Here is a 16,810-nt window from a genome sequence, read left to right on the forward strand (position 1 = left end):
TGGGTCTAATTCCTTGTCTGCTTCTCTTATCCTCTGCACTTATCTAGTTGGCTTTAGATAGCCCCTGTACCCTGGAGCCTAGGCACAGAGAAGCTTACTTACATACATACACTGAATGACTAATGTAGGAATCATAAGGTCATAGGTTTAGGGCTAACAGGGATGTATGCAGTCAGCTAATTGAAATGGCTCATTTTCTAGATTCATTTCATTTTGGCTTATACCGTGGGGCATCCATGGCTTGTTAGGGATTAGTCCCTTGCATTTCATGTTTTAGAATGGTTCAGAAAACATAGCCCTTTGCTGCAGAAAAAAAATCCTTGAATTTATAACATCCTCCTTTGGCAATATATTTGACAGATTACTTAGGAAGTAAGGAATGCAGAAATGCTCTTTGTTTCATGGCAGGTGACTTGTTTCCCAGGATGACCTTGTCTGGACACCAACCACTTCCCACTAGCCTCAAGCTGGGCCCAGAGGCTTTTGTCTGGGTCAAATGCCCCGCTGCTCCTGAGATAAAGTCATTCATTGCTAAGCCAATCACTAATCATATTTCACCTTGGATGGTCTATTTTGTAAAGTGCGCCAATTGGTGTCTCATAAATGAAAGCAGTCAGGAACAGATTGACAGGCAGAGTTTACAGGAAACTCTATGGGGAAACTCGATAAGAGAAACATAAATAAACCATAGCAGTAAACTGATACTAGGAAAGGGAACCCTAGAGAGAAACGTTAATGCATTTTTGTTCTCTTTGCTCTAATCCTATCCATCAGACAAGTAATGGCATTCCATACTCGTTGGCAAGTTCAAACACTGCCACTCGAGGTAAAAGAGTCATTTAGATGGAAAAATGTCCTGGGGTGAAGCGACTCACTGCACTATCTTGATCCCCCTAATTCTGGGTCTTGGAAATAAACCCTTCCTAAGTCCAAACATACTCTCACCAAATTTTCAGGAAATGCTTTCTTAAGCCAAAGTATGAAGGACAGCTATTTCATCAGCAGCTTAGTAGGAGAGTTATCTGAAGAAAATAAACAGAACCAGACTTCCATGAGACTGTGGAAAAATGGCTTCCTCAAACTCTCATTTCCCCCCGTGCCGGCACCATTTCTCCGTCATGGTTTAGAATACACTTTCACACAGGTATCAAATGAAAAATTATCCACAACCACAGATAAAGTTCTGAAAGCACATGGTTCCTTGTTTCATGGGGGCGGGGGGGGGAGAGAAAAGACTGACAGATCTCTTTACTCAAATAACCAAGCTAGTGTAAGTGGGAGTGCAGGATACTATCTCTTTGGATGGGGAAGTACCCAATGGTCCTTGCACATGCTATTCCTGGGAGCTGAGGCTGAGTCCTCTATGGCCAATTTCTCCAGGAAGAGATTTTTCTCTGTAATATAGACAAATACACTAGTTTGTTGTGATTTTTGTCAACTTCCTGGTGTAGCAACTCCTCACCAATGCAGATTGTACCCCATGTCATTAGGAAAATCAAGAAGGTCCAAGATCATGAGTGGCATGGAACCTCAAGGGCCATCTAGAACATCCCCCCCCCTTATTTTTCAGCTGAGGAAACTGAGCCCAACCTGGCTGAGCCAAGTGACTTGTTCAATGTTGTTTTGGTAGGAAGCATCAGGATTAGAATCCTATACCTCTGATTCCAGTACTAGTGATATTTCCATTGCCTAAGTCCCAAGGGGCCACTTGAGGGACATATATAGAGTTACATGACTTGCCTAGGATCACAGAATAAGAAATTATTAACTCTGGGATCAGCTCTCTCTCTCTTTATATAGCAGTGGATAGCTCTATCTATAGCTAACACATATATCACTTTGAATATGTAACCATTTGTTCTTCACAACAACTTAGTGAGTGGTTGCTATCAATATTTCCATGTTATGGATGAAGATATTTGGGCAAAGAGAGTTCATGCCACTTGTCCAGGGTCACACAGCAAAGAGAGTCCGATGTAGGATTTATCTTTCTTTCTCACTACAAATCCAGAGTATGTTATCTATCTACATAGTTCCCTACCCATCTAGCTACCCATCCCTCTAGCAGATAGAATGTTTTAGGCCAATACATCAAAGATACAACCTGAACCCATGACTCAGGAGATTATAAGGACTTTTTAGGGGAACTCTAAATATCAAGGAAATACAATCTAGCTACCCATCGTCTATCAAATCGAATGTTTGATGCTAATGCATCAAAGGTATAACTAGAACCCATAACTTGGAAGATTATAAGGACTTCTTAGAGGAACTCTAAGTATCAAGGAAATACAATGGTGCATTTAGGAAGGATGTCCTCCAGAGATCCACAGATTCCAAGCTGAGGTCACTAATAGAACATTATTTTGTAGACAGAAATGTTATCTTTGGGGGATTTGGCAGTCGGTAGCAATATGGTAAAATCTTATTTCACTGACAATAAAAATAACATGAATATGTCAATAACCCCAGGGTAAAATATCTCTTCTTGCAAAGACACTGCACCAAATCCTATTTACACATGGAAATAAACATCCTGGGTTCCTGTCTCATGTCCACAGGCAATATTGTAAAAGTCAGCATCATGAATAGTAACCTCAGGGTAACAAAGCAGCCCAGTATTAATGAGGCATCTGTCATTTTTACTGTAATCCCAAAGTATCCTTAATATAGGATTTAGTCCGAGTGTTAGGAGATAAAGGCTTCTCTGTTACCAAATATCAAATGCCCATTTAAAATATATCAGATAGTAGTGACATAGTACATAGCGAAGCTGTTCAGTTTTGGATTTCTGCTCAGGAATAAGCACAGTGAAAGACTATATTAGATGGTTTTCTCTCAGGCTGAGGTGGGGGGGGAGGAAGGGAGGGAGAAAATTGTAAAACTCAAAACCTTGCAAAAATGATTGTTGAAAATTATTGTTGCAAGTAGTTAGAAAAACCAACAAATAAATAAAAATAAACAAGCAATAAATAAATAAATGAGATGAAAATAAGTAAATAAACAGATGCAGAATAAGCACATCGTAAATGACTACCATGATGTTGGATCTTCCTAGAGCCAAGTGCCATAGATTCCATCTCTCTTACTTCTCATATCCAACCTCTTTACTACACTGACATTGCTGCCACTCTGGTTTAGACTCCGACATCTCACATTTGGAACACTGTAATAGCCTGTTGGTGAATCTGCCTCTCTCCTTATTATAATCCTTCAGTCACCTGTCACAGTGAAGACTGGACCAAGCAATCCTCCCCCACTCCAAACAATCAGGCCCATGGCTCCCTAACACCTCTAGCATCAAATCCTCTGGTGAGCGTCCAAAATTCCTTCATTATTTTTCCCTTCCCTACTTCTCCACACCTTCCAAATCTTCTTAAAACTTACTTCCCCTTATCTCCACAATTCAGCAATGTAGGTCTTCTTACCTTTTTCTCAGTCAAAGCTTCTATCTCCTTTGAGATTTTTCACCGACTGTCCCCCATTCCCGAGTCTCTCCCTCATCTCCATTTTTTTGCCCTCCCTGATTCCTTTACCTTCTTCTTCTAGCAGCTCCCTTTCCTGATGGAAGTCTTTTCCAATCCCTCTTAATCTCCTATATTTAGGCAGCCAGATGACTTGGTGACTAGATCTCTGGGTCTGCAGTCAGGAAAATCTGAGTTCATACACTTAGACTCTGTGACTCTTGACCTCAGTTTCCTCCACTAAAGGGGAATAAGAAGAGCAACCAACCTGCCAGGATTGTTGTGGAGAGCAAATGAGATATATTTGTAAAGTGCTTAGCAAAATGTTTGTAGTAGACACTTAATAAATGCTAATCAATTGGCACTAATCCTACTGGCATTAACTTCAGCTGACAGTAACTGACTATATTAACTCTTGGGGTTCAAGAACCTTGTCCTCTAGCCAAACTTTTCTATCCATTATTCTAAATACACAATATGCTTTCTGACTTTCATCTCTCCATGTACTATTTTGTGTTGCTTAGAGCATTAACCCCTTTCCTTCTTATCCAAGCCTAGTTTCCTTTCCTTCCAATGGCACTTCAGCTATAGCTTCATCTTTCTCAAAATTAATTCCTAGAGCATTATCTTCTCTTATACTTGTCACATGCCACCTTGTGTGCACAATTAACTTGGGAGCCCCTGGAAGCCAGAAGACTCCTTATACTTCTACATCCTATACACTGTTCATTATGTCTTACTCAATGAAGTCTTCAGGTAAGTATTTGGTGAATGAATGAATAAGCATCATTCACATTAACTCACACAATCTTAAGAGTGGTAGAGCTGGAAGTCATCTAAAATCAAACTTATTTTGCAATTAAAGAAACTCAGTCTCAGAGAGGAAAAGTAACTTGTTTCACCCCGCAACGTTTGCCAATACGCAAAATCTAGGTCATATGATTTCAAACCTGGGATGCTCTCCATCATACTATTACGGTCTCCATAAATGGAATTGATTTTATTTTCCCTAGTGCTCTTCTTGGCATTTCAAAACCCATTAGTAACTATTTCTCTTTACCATCTTAAAGTGCACCAAGTATTTCTTCCATTCTGGCTTCTGAAAAAATACTGGACTATTATAATATGTCAATAGGAGGGATAAAACTAGAGAAGAAAGCTTAATAGTTTGATAATTAAATTTACAATTAAAAAGCTAATGTTTTTCATTGCCCACTAAATTACAAATAAATTTTTGGTTCTCAGTAAAGTGGTGGATAAAAAAAAAGAAACATTCAAAACCACCACAACAAGGGAACTCTGGGCATTTAAAAACATTACCAGTAATAACAATAAAAAATTAGCATTTATATAGTGTTTTAAGTTTGCAAAGTGCTTCAAATATGCTATCATATATGATCCCCTTAACATTCCTGAAAGTATTTTATGGATAAAGAAACTGAAGCTCAGAGTTGTTATATATTCAAAAAGCCAGAAAATGTCAAAGGAAGAATTTGAATTCAGGTTTTCTTCACTCCAAGTCTAGCATATAAATTAAGAACAGTGAAATTAAAGACCATGAGGGCATTAGCAATTAACAATCTCAACCTGTTACCAATATATGGAAAATGCCTCTCAGCCTAGATTCCCATCCTGTCCTATAATCCCAACCACTAAACTTCAACTCAGTATGATGGTATAAGATTAATGGGTTTAGGAAATAATGGAAATGGGATATGAGGGGGCCATTTGGAATCTTGGATACAAGAAAGAAAGAAAGAAAGAAAGAAAGAAAGAAAGAAAGAAAGAAAGAAAGAAAGAAAGAAAGAAAGAAAGAAAGAAAGAAAGAAAAATATCTTGCCTAGGGTTTCCATTGAGCAGCCAGAGGTAGATGGAAGAAAAAGAAAAATGTTTTTTGACATTTTTCTTACTAATATTTTGAGAACTTTAAAACATCAATAGAAGTTATTTTGAAAGAGGAAAAATATAGTGTTACTTACCCATTCTGTATAGCAGCTGTGGGGTCATAGGTCAATGCCATGCCAGGCTGGATATTATTGGAAAGAAGAAAAAACAGATTTTTAAAAAATATTATTATCAAGTCCCAAACATCAACAATCCCTCCTTCCTGTGACTTAAGATAATTTTCCTTTCATGATTATTTCCTCATCAGGGCTTTTAAGTCAGAATTTTTGCTCCCCACATTTTTATAACCTTTACCTCTAAAGAAATGATGGAAAGTTTATTGCATCTATATTGACATACCAAGAGAGAGAAATGTAGCTTCAATGATATTCTTTTCTACTTCATAATCCAACCCATCTCATCACTACTTCTCATTCCTATCAAGACCTAGGCCATGTTTTTCACTATGAAAAATGCAATCCTGAATCTGTATGGTCAGGAGAAAACTTTTAAAGTCTATTTAACATACATCAAAACAATTATGAAGAAAAAGTGCTATGAAAATGATTATTCTAAAATGATTTGAGAGTCCTAGGAAAAGGCAACATAACAGAGGTGTTTTCCACTAGGATCCTGCTTTGACCCAACTCAGTTACTTGAGGGAAAGTCTTCTATGCCTGAGATGATGATGATGATGATGATAGCAAAAATGATGATATTGATGATGATTCCAGGGCTTTGTTTTAATCAAGGTGATAAAACCTGAGTTCTTCCTTCTAAGGTCAAGTAACCCCACAGAAAGTCTTAAGGGGTAGGCTTAGCAAAGTTCCTGAATTAGCAGTGAACCCCTAGAAACATAAATCCCAGATTTAGAGTTGGCAGAGATGTCAATCCTGCTTCCACACTTGATAAAAGAGGAAACCAAGGCCCAGAGAAGATAAGGAATGATTATAGTCATGGATCTAGAGTCAAGAGAGATTTCACAGGTCATCCAGTTCAACTCTGCCATTTTTCAGATGACTGAATAGGTCCAGAAAGGTGAAATGCTTATTAGAATCAAAGATTTATACTTTAAAGAAACTTCATAGATCTTTTTGTTCAATTCCACTCATTTTGTACCTGAGGAAACAGAGGCCTGGAGACATTAAATGACATTAAATTCCCAAATGTTGAACTGGGAAGACATCAATCTTTACAGATGAGGGAATTGAGATCTAGGAGATGGGGTGACTGTCTATTGGGCTCATATTCCTAAAGAGAGAAGGGGACTCCCAGACCATCTGCTCCAACATCTTCATTTTACTGATAAGGAAATGGAGGCCTGAAGATGTTAAATGATCATTTGGATCATTGATAGAGCAAAGGGGATCCCTTCACTTTACTTATGAGGAAAAAAGGGAACTAGTGAGATTGATGTTTAGGGTTCTAGACTTCAGAGTCATTGAATAAAAATTTCTTATTTTACACAAGAGGAAACTGAGACCCAGATGAGCTAAGTGGCTATTAGTATCATAGAGCTAAAGTAAAACAGGACCTCAGAGGCCATGTAGTCAAGCTCTCTTATTTTATAAATGAGGAAACAGTCTCAGCTGGGATAAGACTCAATCAAGTTTACACAGTTAAAAGAGGGCAAAGCTAGGTAGGGTATGACCCAAGTCCCTTGACTCCATACCTGACTCCTTTCCCACTACACTACTCTGGCCCCCTCCTCCAGGGCAGGGATGTCTTAGGTAAACTCTTCAGCTCCTGCCAGTACAGCCTACTCTTATGAGTGAGAAATGAACATTAAACTTTTTAAATAACTGTCTAAATTTTCTTTAAGTTTGGAACTGGCATGTGTGTTATTATTCTTATTTTAAAAATTTTTAAAGTTCTTTTTATTTAATTTGAAATTCTTTTCTGCCCTTTGGGGCAGAGGGACTTCTGAGGTCTATTCTATTTTCTTCACAAAGACAAATGGAAAAATTAAAAATGGGCAAAGATAATAGCCTTGTTGTTTGTTTTTCAACTTGCCTGAGGATCGTCCTCCTGTTGAGCTTGGTGAGCTCCTCTGAATCTGTGCATAGATGAAATGACTGACCTTGAAGAAATTATCTGGCTCCAAAGCCCAGCCCAGCTCACGACATAACTAGCATCCTATAGGTGGGCCTGATCTAAATAGGGTACAGAGTTGGGGGGTTTCCTTCTTTGACTGCATTCCATAATTATCAGAGTCAAAGATTAGAATGGGAAGGGACCTTTGAGGCCACTGAGCACAACCCCTTCACTTTATAAATGAGAAAAACTGAGGTTGAAAGGGTTAAGTGGCAGCTAAATGGAGGATGAACTGGAATAGAGAAAGAATAGAGAAAGAACACTGAGAGACCAACTAAGGATATAGAGAAAAGTGGCAGTTGTATAAGTGAAGAGAAAGTAATGCTATGAAGTCATTTATATCCATCCTTTCACCCGAGCCTCACAACATTCCTGTCAGAGAAGTGCCATCCTCATTTTTCAGAGTAGAAAACTGAGGCTTAGGAAAGTTAATTAATATGTTCTAGTGACTAAAGAACCAGATCACAAAGGTAGAAAAATGCACTTGCAGTTTTCAGGGATAATGAAGACACAGATTGGATCAGAATAAAGGGTTTGTGATAAGAGTGAATCAAGTTGGAAAGTCAGATCAGAAGGGACCCACTATGGGAAGCCTTGAATGCCAGGCTGAAGGATCTAGATATTATCTGTTTTATTGGGTGGAGTTCTTAAAGACTTTCAAGCAGGGTTTAAAAAAACAGTGCTTTAAGAAAATTAATGTGGGTAAAGAATAGAGAGAGTGACTTTAGGGAGGGAGAAAAATCAGGGTGGACACGTTGTCCTATAGTGAAATGTCCTAGAGTGTTGAGGTCCTGTGCATGGATAGAGACAGAGGAAACAGAAATAGAAGGAGAAATGTGAGGGGGATCCCAAAGGGAAGATATGGAAGGATCTGCTGCATGACAGATAGATGTGGAGTATGGTTCAAAAGGAAAGTCAAAAGATGTCTCAATCTTTCGACCAAGGAGACTGTAGGAATGATGTTCACGGCCTTGCTAGTAAGAGGCAGTCGGGAGAAGGAGCTGACCTGAGTGAGAGATGATGAATTTAGACTTCAACACGTTGAGTGTAGGGCATTAAGGGGATATTGGAAGGGAGATGTCTATTAAGCAGTTAGAGATGAGTGATGGAGCTCAGTGCCAAATGTCACTTTGTGAGTCATTCATGAAAGGGTAATATTAAAATTGTGGACAAGAAAGATTTCTACTTAGAGAGAAAAAAATCTAAATATTTAGAGGCAAGATTGATTTTGAAGGCCTCCCCTATTTAGGACTAGGAAACAACAGAAGAAATGGAGAAGCAGCAGTTAGAGATGGAAGGTAAAATGAGAATATTTAAGAGCAGCCAGATAGATTTCTTCTGAAATACAGGTATGTCTGGATTTGTACTCAGGTTCTCTCATCTCCAAGGTCCAGCATTCTTACCCACTGTGCCATGCAACTGCCTCAGATGATGAAAGAGAGAGATGAAGCCAGGGTGAGATGGACAAAATGAAGGCAAATTTCACTTCACTATTTGGTCTAAGACAAGCCTTGCCTCTGAGGTCAATATGAGAAAATAAAAGAGACTGATCATGAGTTGGGTGACTTGTGTGTCATCAACTATTGTCAAAGGGGCTAAAGGGGTGGACCTGGAACCTGCAGGACCTGACTTCAAATCCAGTTGCACACTGACTGAGCTGGGTGACCCTGGGCAAGGGACAACTTTTTCCTGTCTCAGGTTCTGCAATTGTAAAATGAAAATAATAATAGCTCCTCTCTCCTACAGTTGTGATGAGGCTAAAATGAATTGTGAACTACTTTGCAACCTGAAAGCCCTTCTGCTAGTAAGAGTAGTGTTAGCAGCAGCAGCGGCAGTAGGAGTATTGTGGGGAATACAACATATTTACAAAGTCTTCATGTAGCTGTGCACTAAGACTGCTGACAAATTCCCTGTGGATAAAAATGTTTATATCAATGATCAAAAAAGTAGCTTCTGCTTCAGATACCGTGCTAAGAAATCACAAAGAACCAAATCAGTCTGTTCTCAAGAAGCTTGCATTCTAATGAGGGAGACAAGTGAGTGTGTGCGTGTGTGTGTGTGTGTGTGTGTGTGTGTGTGTGTATGACAAAGAGAGAGAAAGAGAATCTGAATGTGAGAATGTATGTGTGAGAAAGAAAACATGTTTGAGAAAGAGAATGTTTGTATGTGTATGAGAGAGAATATATGTGTGAGAGACAATATGTGAATGTGTATGTGTGAGAGAATGTGTGTGAGAGAAAATGTGTGAGAGTATGTGTGTGAGAGAGATAATGAATATGAAAGAGAGTGTGTGTGAGAATGAATTGTGTGTGAGAGAGAGACAGAGACAGAGACAGAAAGAGAGAGGCAGAGAGAGGAGAGAGAGAGAGAGAGAGAGAGAGAGAGAGACTCTGAATGTGAGAATGTATGTGAGAGAGAAAATATGTTTGAGAAACAGAATGTGTGTATGTGTATGAGAGAGAATATGTGTGTGAGAGACAGTATGTGAATGTGTGTATGAGAATGTGTTTGACAGAGAAAATGTGTGAGTATGTGTGTGTGAGAGAGAGAATGAATATGAAAGAGAGTGTGTGTGAGAATGAATTGTGTGTGAGAGACAGAAAGAGAGAGAGAGGCAGAGAGAGAAGAGACAAGAGAGAGAGAGAGAATATGAATGTGAGAATGTGTGTGACAGAGAAAACATGTTTGAGAAAAAGAATGTGTATATGTGAGAGAGAATATGTGTATATGTGAATGTGTGTATGAGAACGTGTTTAAGAGAGAAAACATGTTTGAGAGAGAGAATGTATGTAGAGAAAATGTGTGAGAGTATGTGTGTGTGAGAGAGAGAATGAATATGAAAGAGAGTGTGTGTGAGAATGAATTGTGTGTGTATGTGTGTGACAGAGAGAGAGAGAGAGAGAGACAGAGACAGAGACAGAGAGTGCAGGGAGAGAGCAGGGAGAATGAAGAGAGAAGACAAATGAGTTGGGAAAACTCTGAAAGTCAATCAATCAATCTCAACTTAATGGCAAAAGTTAGAGGAAGGTCCCCAGGAAGTTGACTGGACCCCCATGGGATGAATTTATGTGAGTCCATAAGTGGCTCTGAATAGGCAGACAAGGATCTGCCATTTTTCAGCAGCGTTCTACTCTTCATGACTCCCAGTCATTTGCCATGCCCTTTTCTAGCTTATTTTATAGATGAAGAAACTGAGGCAGACAGGGTCTAGTGACTTGCCCAGGGTCACACAGCTAGTAAGTGTCTGAGCCCAGATTTGAACTCAAGAAGAGGAGTTTTCCTAGCTTCAGGTCTATGCAGTCTGGCTCCACCTACCTGTTCATGATCTGCTCTGAGCTGTATCTTTGAAGGGCCTACCCACATTAATGATGATTCCTAGGATCCTAAATGTACAGCTTGAAGAGACCTCAGGATTCTTATCAAGTTTCTCATTTACATATGAAGAAACTGAGGCCCAGGGAAGTTAAGCAGCTTGTCCAATATCCCTCAGGCTGGGACTTTCTGAGGCAGGAAGGGCTGAGCATCTGCATGGCACTGGGGAAGGCTGACTCCAGGACCTCAAGCCAAGTTAAGCATTTTGCTCAAAGTCACCCAATCATCATTCTTCGGTGTTTTCTTTAATTACCCAGAGTTGATGGTGACCCATTAGGTGGTCAGTGCTGGGCCAGAGCAGTAAGTGCCCAAGGATGCAATTTGGGAGCTCATTTTTGACACTTTGCTATTCTGCTATTGTTGGGCTTGGCTTCAAGTATAATATGACTTTGATTTCAATTTGCAATCTTAATATGATCTTAATGCAGATTTTGTCTGCAATTTCCTTTTGTTTCTTCTTGGGAAAGTATGGAGGAAATGGATTTTCGTATCTAATTTATTCCTCTCTTCCTTGAGCTGGAGCCATGAAATCACTACTATGTAATTACCAGGCATTACAGCCTGTTTACAAACTCCAGAGTCTCACAAAGAGGAAAATCATTTGGAACAAAGTGAAACTGTCACAGGGTACATGCAGAAAAGTGATTTTTAATCCTCTTTTCTTGAATGAGTTGTAGGCACAACATTGTTTGCCATAAATTTAACTTCCGTTTTCTAAGCATCAAGGATATTTAGGGTTGAATTTAAGATAGGGCAAAAGTTTGTTTGTGTGTGTGTGTGTGTGTGTGTGTGTGTTGCCTTTTTCTCAATTTGTAGATGTATGAGAAGGGACAAAGATCGTCAAGACATTAAGAAGTGATGGAGGAAGGAAAGGATCACTGTATTACACAAAGACAGAATCTCCAGCTTTGAAGGGACCTCAGAGACCATCTAATTTGACCATTCCCCCCTCCAAAATAATCCCTTTCACAGTCTATTTAAAAAGTCATCCATATGTCCATCCTTTGCCAGAACACAGAGGATCATAGAGATAGAGGGGAAAGGGACCTAAGAGAACAAACACTGAATCCAACCCCTTCATTTTGCAGATGAGGAAACTGAGGCAGCAAAAGGTTGAATCATTTGTTCAGTCACATAATACGTCACTGCCTGAGAAGATTATTTGGACCCATGGCTTTCTGACTCTACCCCAGTATTCTATCTTTACCAATAATGGCAAATCTCCCATTCTACTTTTGAATAGGTTCAAACATTGGACTTAGAGTCTAGCCAACATGTATTTATTAAGTTCCTACTATGTGTTAGGCACTCTGCTTTTAAAGCAATATCCATGTTTTGGTATTAAAGCATGTAGTATGTAATATGCTTGTATTTTGTATATATAGTATTAAAGAGGAGTGGAAGGGAAGGAAGGGATAGGGCAATACCAAGAGAGTCTGCCAGTTTAAAGGAGTCAGGATGCTACTATCATCTTCTCAACGTTCCTTTTGGAACAATAATCCTATGTTTCTAGGAATGCATAGAGCTATGACTTTCTCTTCTTCCTCCCTACTTCTGAGAATGGACCAATGAATGGACCAGAGAATGATGATGATGACTATATAGGAATAGAAATGCCCTTAAGACATGTGACTCACAGGTGATATCAAAAAGGAGTGAATCACTAAGTTCTGAGAGCATCTAATATCTTTTTCTTTTTCTTCCATTATAGAGATGGTCTATCCTTTTCCTAGACTACTAAAAAGAATAATTTTATATGCTAATTTTGTCAATGTCATTCTCATATTTTTAATTCCTAAGGAATAACAAACCCTAATTTGTTAAAGCATTAAACCTACTGAGTTCCAAATGTACTTGAGGGCTAGGATTAGAGCTACTGATTGTAATTCGAGTAACTGAAGATCCTGAGAGACTCTCTGTTGAAGAAGCCTTATGAAAGGAAATGCATTTCCTAGCTTTGCTTAGTCAATGACCAGTTGGACCTTGGCTTTATTCTATCCATTTCACTTGTTAATGGGAACAGGAGCAGTGGTAGATCATGGGTCAAGTCAGATGGAAAGTATTTCATTCTTAAGTTGTTGCGTGAGCAATGACATAAAATATTTGGCTTTTAAAGCTTTATTATCAAAACTGAAAAATTATTTGGAAAAATTATTTGACTTAATATTAATACAAGACTTCATTTCTGGGCAAATATGGTTTCAGTTTAGCCTTCAGTACATGATAGTTATGTGTGTGAAGACAATATTTAAGTGTGCATTATATACAAAATACATTCATATTATATATGCTTGTATAAAACACATATATAACATAAGTTTCATAAATGTTTGTATAACATACATGTCTCCATAATATATACTTTATATATGGATAGAATAAGCATACATGCAAACATAGATATGATATATTGGGATTAATATATTGTATTTGTAATTATATTTGTATATTATATTCATGTATCCAACCCTATTGATTCAAAGCTATTTAATACAATACATTTGAAAAATCTAGTTGGCACAGTCTATGGGGCATTTAACCTCGAGTCCTGAGTTTAAATTCAATCTTAGATACTTGTTAACTAGGTAAACTGGGCAAGTCACGCAATCCCTGTCTACCTTCATATGTAAAATGGAGACCATAAGGGCACCTATCTCCCAGGGTTGTTGTAAGGATTAAAAGAGATAATATTCATAGAGGGGGGAACAAGATGGCAGAATACAACTGAACTTTCCAAAGTTTTGTGAATAAGAATCTTCTAAGTCTTTTGGCCAGCAGAAGGTGATTTTGCTCTGGTCACATGAGTAACTGATTCTTTATTTTCTTATATTTTTAGGTACTCTACAAACATTCCTGATAACATACCCACCGTATCATATCACTCTTTGTATGTTGAGTAGGAAGCTAAAGGTTAAAGTGGGCAGACAAATTGTGAAAAGTTGGGGGAAATGCCAGTTAAATATCAAACCATGAATAGAAAATTCTTGTGTCCTCTTCCATTATGCTTCCTATTATGCTATTCTACTACCAGTTAAGGATGAGGTTTTTAACTTGGAATCATTTATCTGATGACTGGAAAGGATTTGAGGATTAAGAAATTCTATACAAGGATGTCTCAACACACCATGTGACATGTCACTGAATGTTCTCATTAACGCATTTTAGGAAAATCAATTAATTGCCAAAAAATGTAGGCCAATAACTAAGTCTATCCTTCTTCCCCTAAAACAAATTAGATACCCTAATTCTTTTAGTAGTAGCATTAACTTGTTCAGGACATCTTTAATTGCAGTTTCTCTTCTTGTCATCTCGTTTTTTTTTTTATTCTCTACTTTCTTAGAAAGTTCTCCTAGATAATATGGTCTTAAAATTCTGAAGCCATAGAATTAAGAGTCAGAAAGACACTTAGAGGTGATTGCTCAACCCCATCATTTTACAAATGAGGAAACTGAGGTCTAGAGAACATGTCTCGTGACTAGAATACTAAGAGGTAGAAGAGACAGAGCTAAAATGGTAGCCGGCTAACAATAATTCTTTATGAGTTGGTAAGCACTTGACTCCAAATGTGAAAATACTATATTTCAAAGTCAAACACCAAAAGGCTTTACGGCTATTAAAGAAATGGTTTATAAAAACAAGTCACTGATTCTGCAGGAAAGCACACTAAGCTAAAAGCTTTCCTTAAAAACGCTACTTTTATTACTTTGTTAAAAAGCAATTTCAAGACAATGGGAAAGGTTTAGCTGGAATGGAAGCACAGGAACCAAGGAAACCAAGGATACTTTGGCTCCAAGAAGCATATAGTAATCTGGCTTTCAATTAAAAAAATGTGTTTTCTGAAAAGCTGAGCATACAAAGAAAAATTGGCAATTCATAGCTCAATGGAAAAATCTAGGCTAATCCAAAGGACTTGAGGTCACAACGGTTGCTAAGAAAACCTGGAAGTTAATTTGGTGGTAATATCCAGAAGCCTAAGTGCTTATCTGAATTTCAGTCCATCTGAGCTACTCAGCATTGCAGGAGGAGACAAGAGTCTCACCATAACAATGCTTTTGGCAATAGGTCAAACTGGAAATCCTTCCATCTTTTTCCAATGAGTAATTACTCAATGCCTGAGCAGTTGTGTTTCTGCTGTCAGTTGTAAAGCAAGACTGAAAAGAAACACAAAACAAATTCTAGAGTATAAATTTTTTAAAAAGCACTATTGTGTGAGGTGTTTTTGTTTATTTGCTTGTATTTTTAGGGATAAAATTGGGCTTGAGGAAGGATTTTGATTCATTTATTCTATGCCATCATGTAGCTTTTGGGATCCAGTCTATTGCAGTGTGTCCTTTGAGTCTATGAGCCCCAACCAGGCCACCTATTCAACTTTCTCTGAATTGTGTTCATCCAAACTGCATGGATTACTGATTTTCCATTCTTGTGCCATTTCTGAAGTCATACTGTTACTATTACTCATTGCTTCAGTAGTGTCTAATCCTTCATGACCCCATAGTCATGCCAGGTCCTTCTATCCTCCACCATTCCCCAAAGTCTTTCCAAGTTCCCATAGCAATATCTAGCCATTTCACTCCCTGCTATCCTCTTCTCATTTTTCCTTCCATCTTTCCCCAAATCAATGATTTTTCCAATGACTCTTTATCTTATTACATGACTAAAGTAATTAATCTTTAGCTTCTTGTCATCTCATTTTTTTTTTATTCTCTACTTTCTTAGAAAGTTCTCCTAGATAATATGGTCTTAAAATTCTGAAGCCATAGTGTCAGACCTTTCACTGAATAGTGTGAATTAATTTCTTAAAGTATTGTCTGATTTAATCTCATTATTGTCCAAGAGACTCTCAAAAGTCTTCTCTACCACCACAATTCGAAAGTGTACATTTTTGTAGCCCATCTTTCCTTATGAGGAAACTTCTGTTATATGCTTTGTTATTCCAAAGTCCATTTCAGATGCTCATTGGGGTGTGTGTCTGTTTGTGTGTGTATGTGACCTTGAGCTGCCAAAGGCTATGCTGGTAGAACCCAAATAATGGAAAGACGTAGATTCTGAACTGGGTAGGATCTTAGAGGTCATTCAGTCCAATCTTTCATTTTACTAGATGAGGAAACTGAGGTTGAGATAAATGAAGTAACTTGTTCAAGATAATAGAGACAACAAGAAGAAGAAGAATATCTGGAATTGGAAGCAAAGTCCATTGTCTTTAGATCTGTGATCTTCTCATTGTGCTCACAGATAAAATGTGAGATGAAAAGATCAGTTCTATTGGTCATAGAACCTTATGGAGATGGGAAACAATTAATAAAGTGGTTATGAAACAGAATGCTATCTGCTAGGTAGGGAAGATACAAAAGTTAAAGAAAATGAACAGTCCTATCCTTAAGCTATTGTGTAGAAGGTATTCATTTAGCTGAATTCTGAAGGGAACTAAGGATTCTAAAGGCTAGATAGATGAATAAGTGCATTCTTGCCAGGAGGAACATCCAGATGAAAAATAGAGGACTAAACATTACACTGAAATGTTGAATGTGGTAAGGGAAGCATTATATAATTTAGTTGATTGATCCAAATATTTTGCTTTTAAGAGCCCTTTCTTTTTCCATAAGCTACTTGCTTTCTTCTCAAGCATGACTCTTTTCATGCAACATACCTGCTGCTCTGTAAACTCAGAATTCCATCTCCTGCCTCCAGTCCTTTGCATTAGCTGAGCCATTTTTTTAGAATGCATTCTTCTTCAGTTCTCCCTCTTAGATCCTTAGCTTTCTTTAGACCTCAATTTAGTAAGCACTTCCAATAGAGAGCCTTTTCTGCCACCCCAATTAGTGCTACTTCCCGCCTCATCTTATTTTTGTAACCATCTATCTAAGTGTTGTATTTGCCTCAGTGGTCTTTCATTCAGGGGCTTCTTCCTTTTGTCTTAAAATGCATAGCACCTACCATAGCACCTTGCGTGAAGCAGATGCTTTGAAAAATGCTACATGATCTGGGACCACCCTGAG

The 16,810-nt window shown here is 38.2% G+C and overlaps 1 protein-coding gene across 1 annotated transcript in view; it reads right to left on the reverse strand.

Annotated features, from left to right (window-relative positions):
* Positions 1 to 16,810, reverse strand: part of RBMS3 (RNA binding motif single stranded interacting protein 3) — a 759,514-nt gene that overhangs the window by 121,659 nt on the left and 621,045 nt on the right. The window contains exon 8 of the mRNA XM_074195636.1: positions 5,444 to 5,490. Within this exon, the coding sequence (XP_074051737.1) occupies positions 5,444 to 5,490 (47 nt within the window). The remainder of the gene's footprint in view (positions 1 to 5,443; positions 5,491 to 16,810) is intronic.

This window comes from Macrotis lagotis, chromosome 7 (genome assembly GCF_037893015.1).
Source record: "Macrotis lagotis isolate mMagLag1 chromosome 7, bilby.v1.9.chrom.fasta, whole genome shotgun sequence".
Taxonomy (NCBI): Eukaryota; Metazoa; Chordata; class Mammalia; order Peramelemorphia; family Peramelidae; genus Macrotis; species Macrotis lagotis.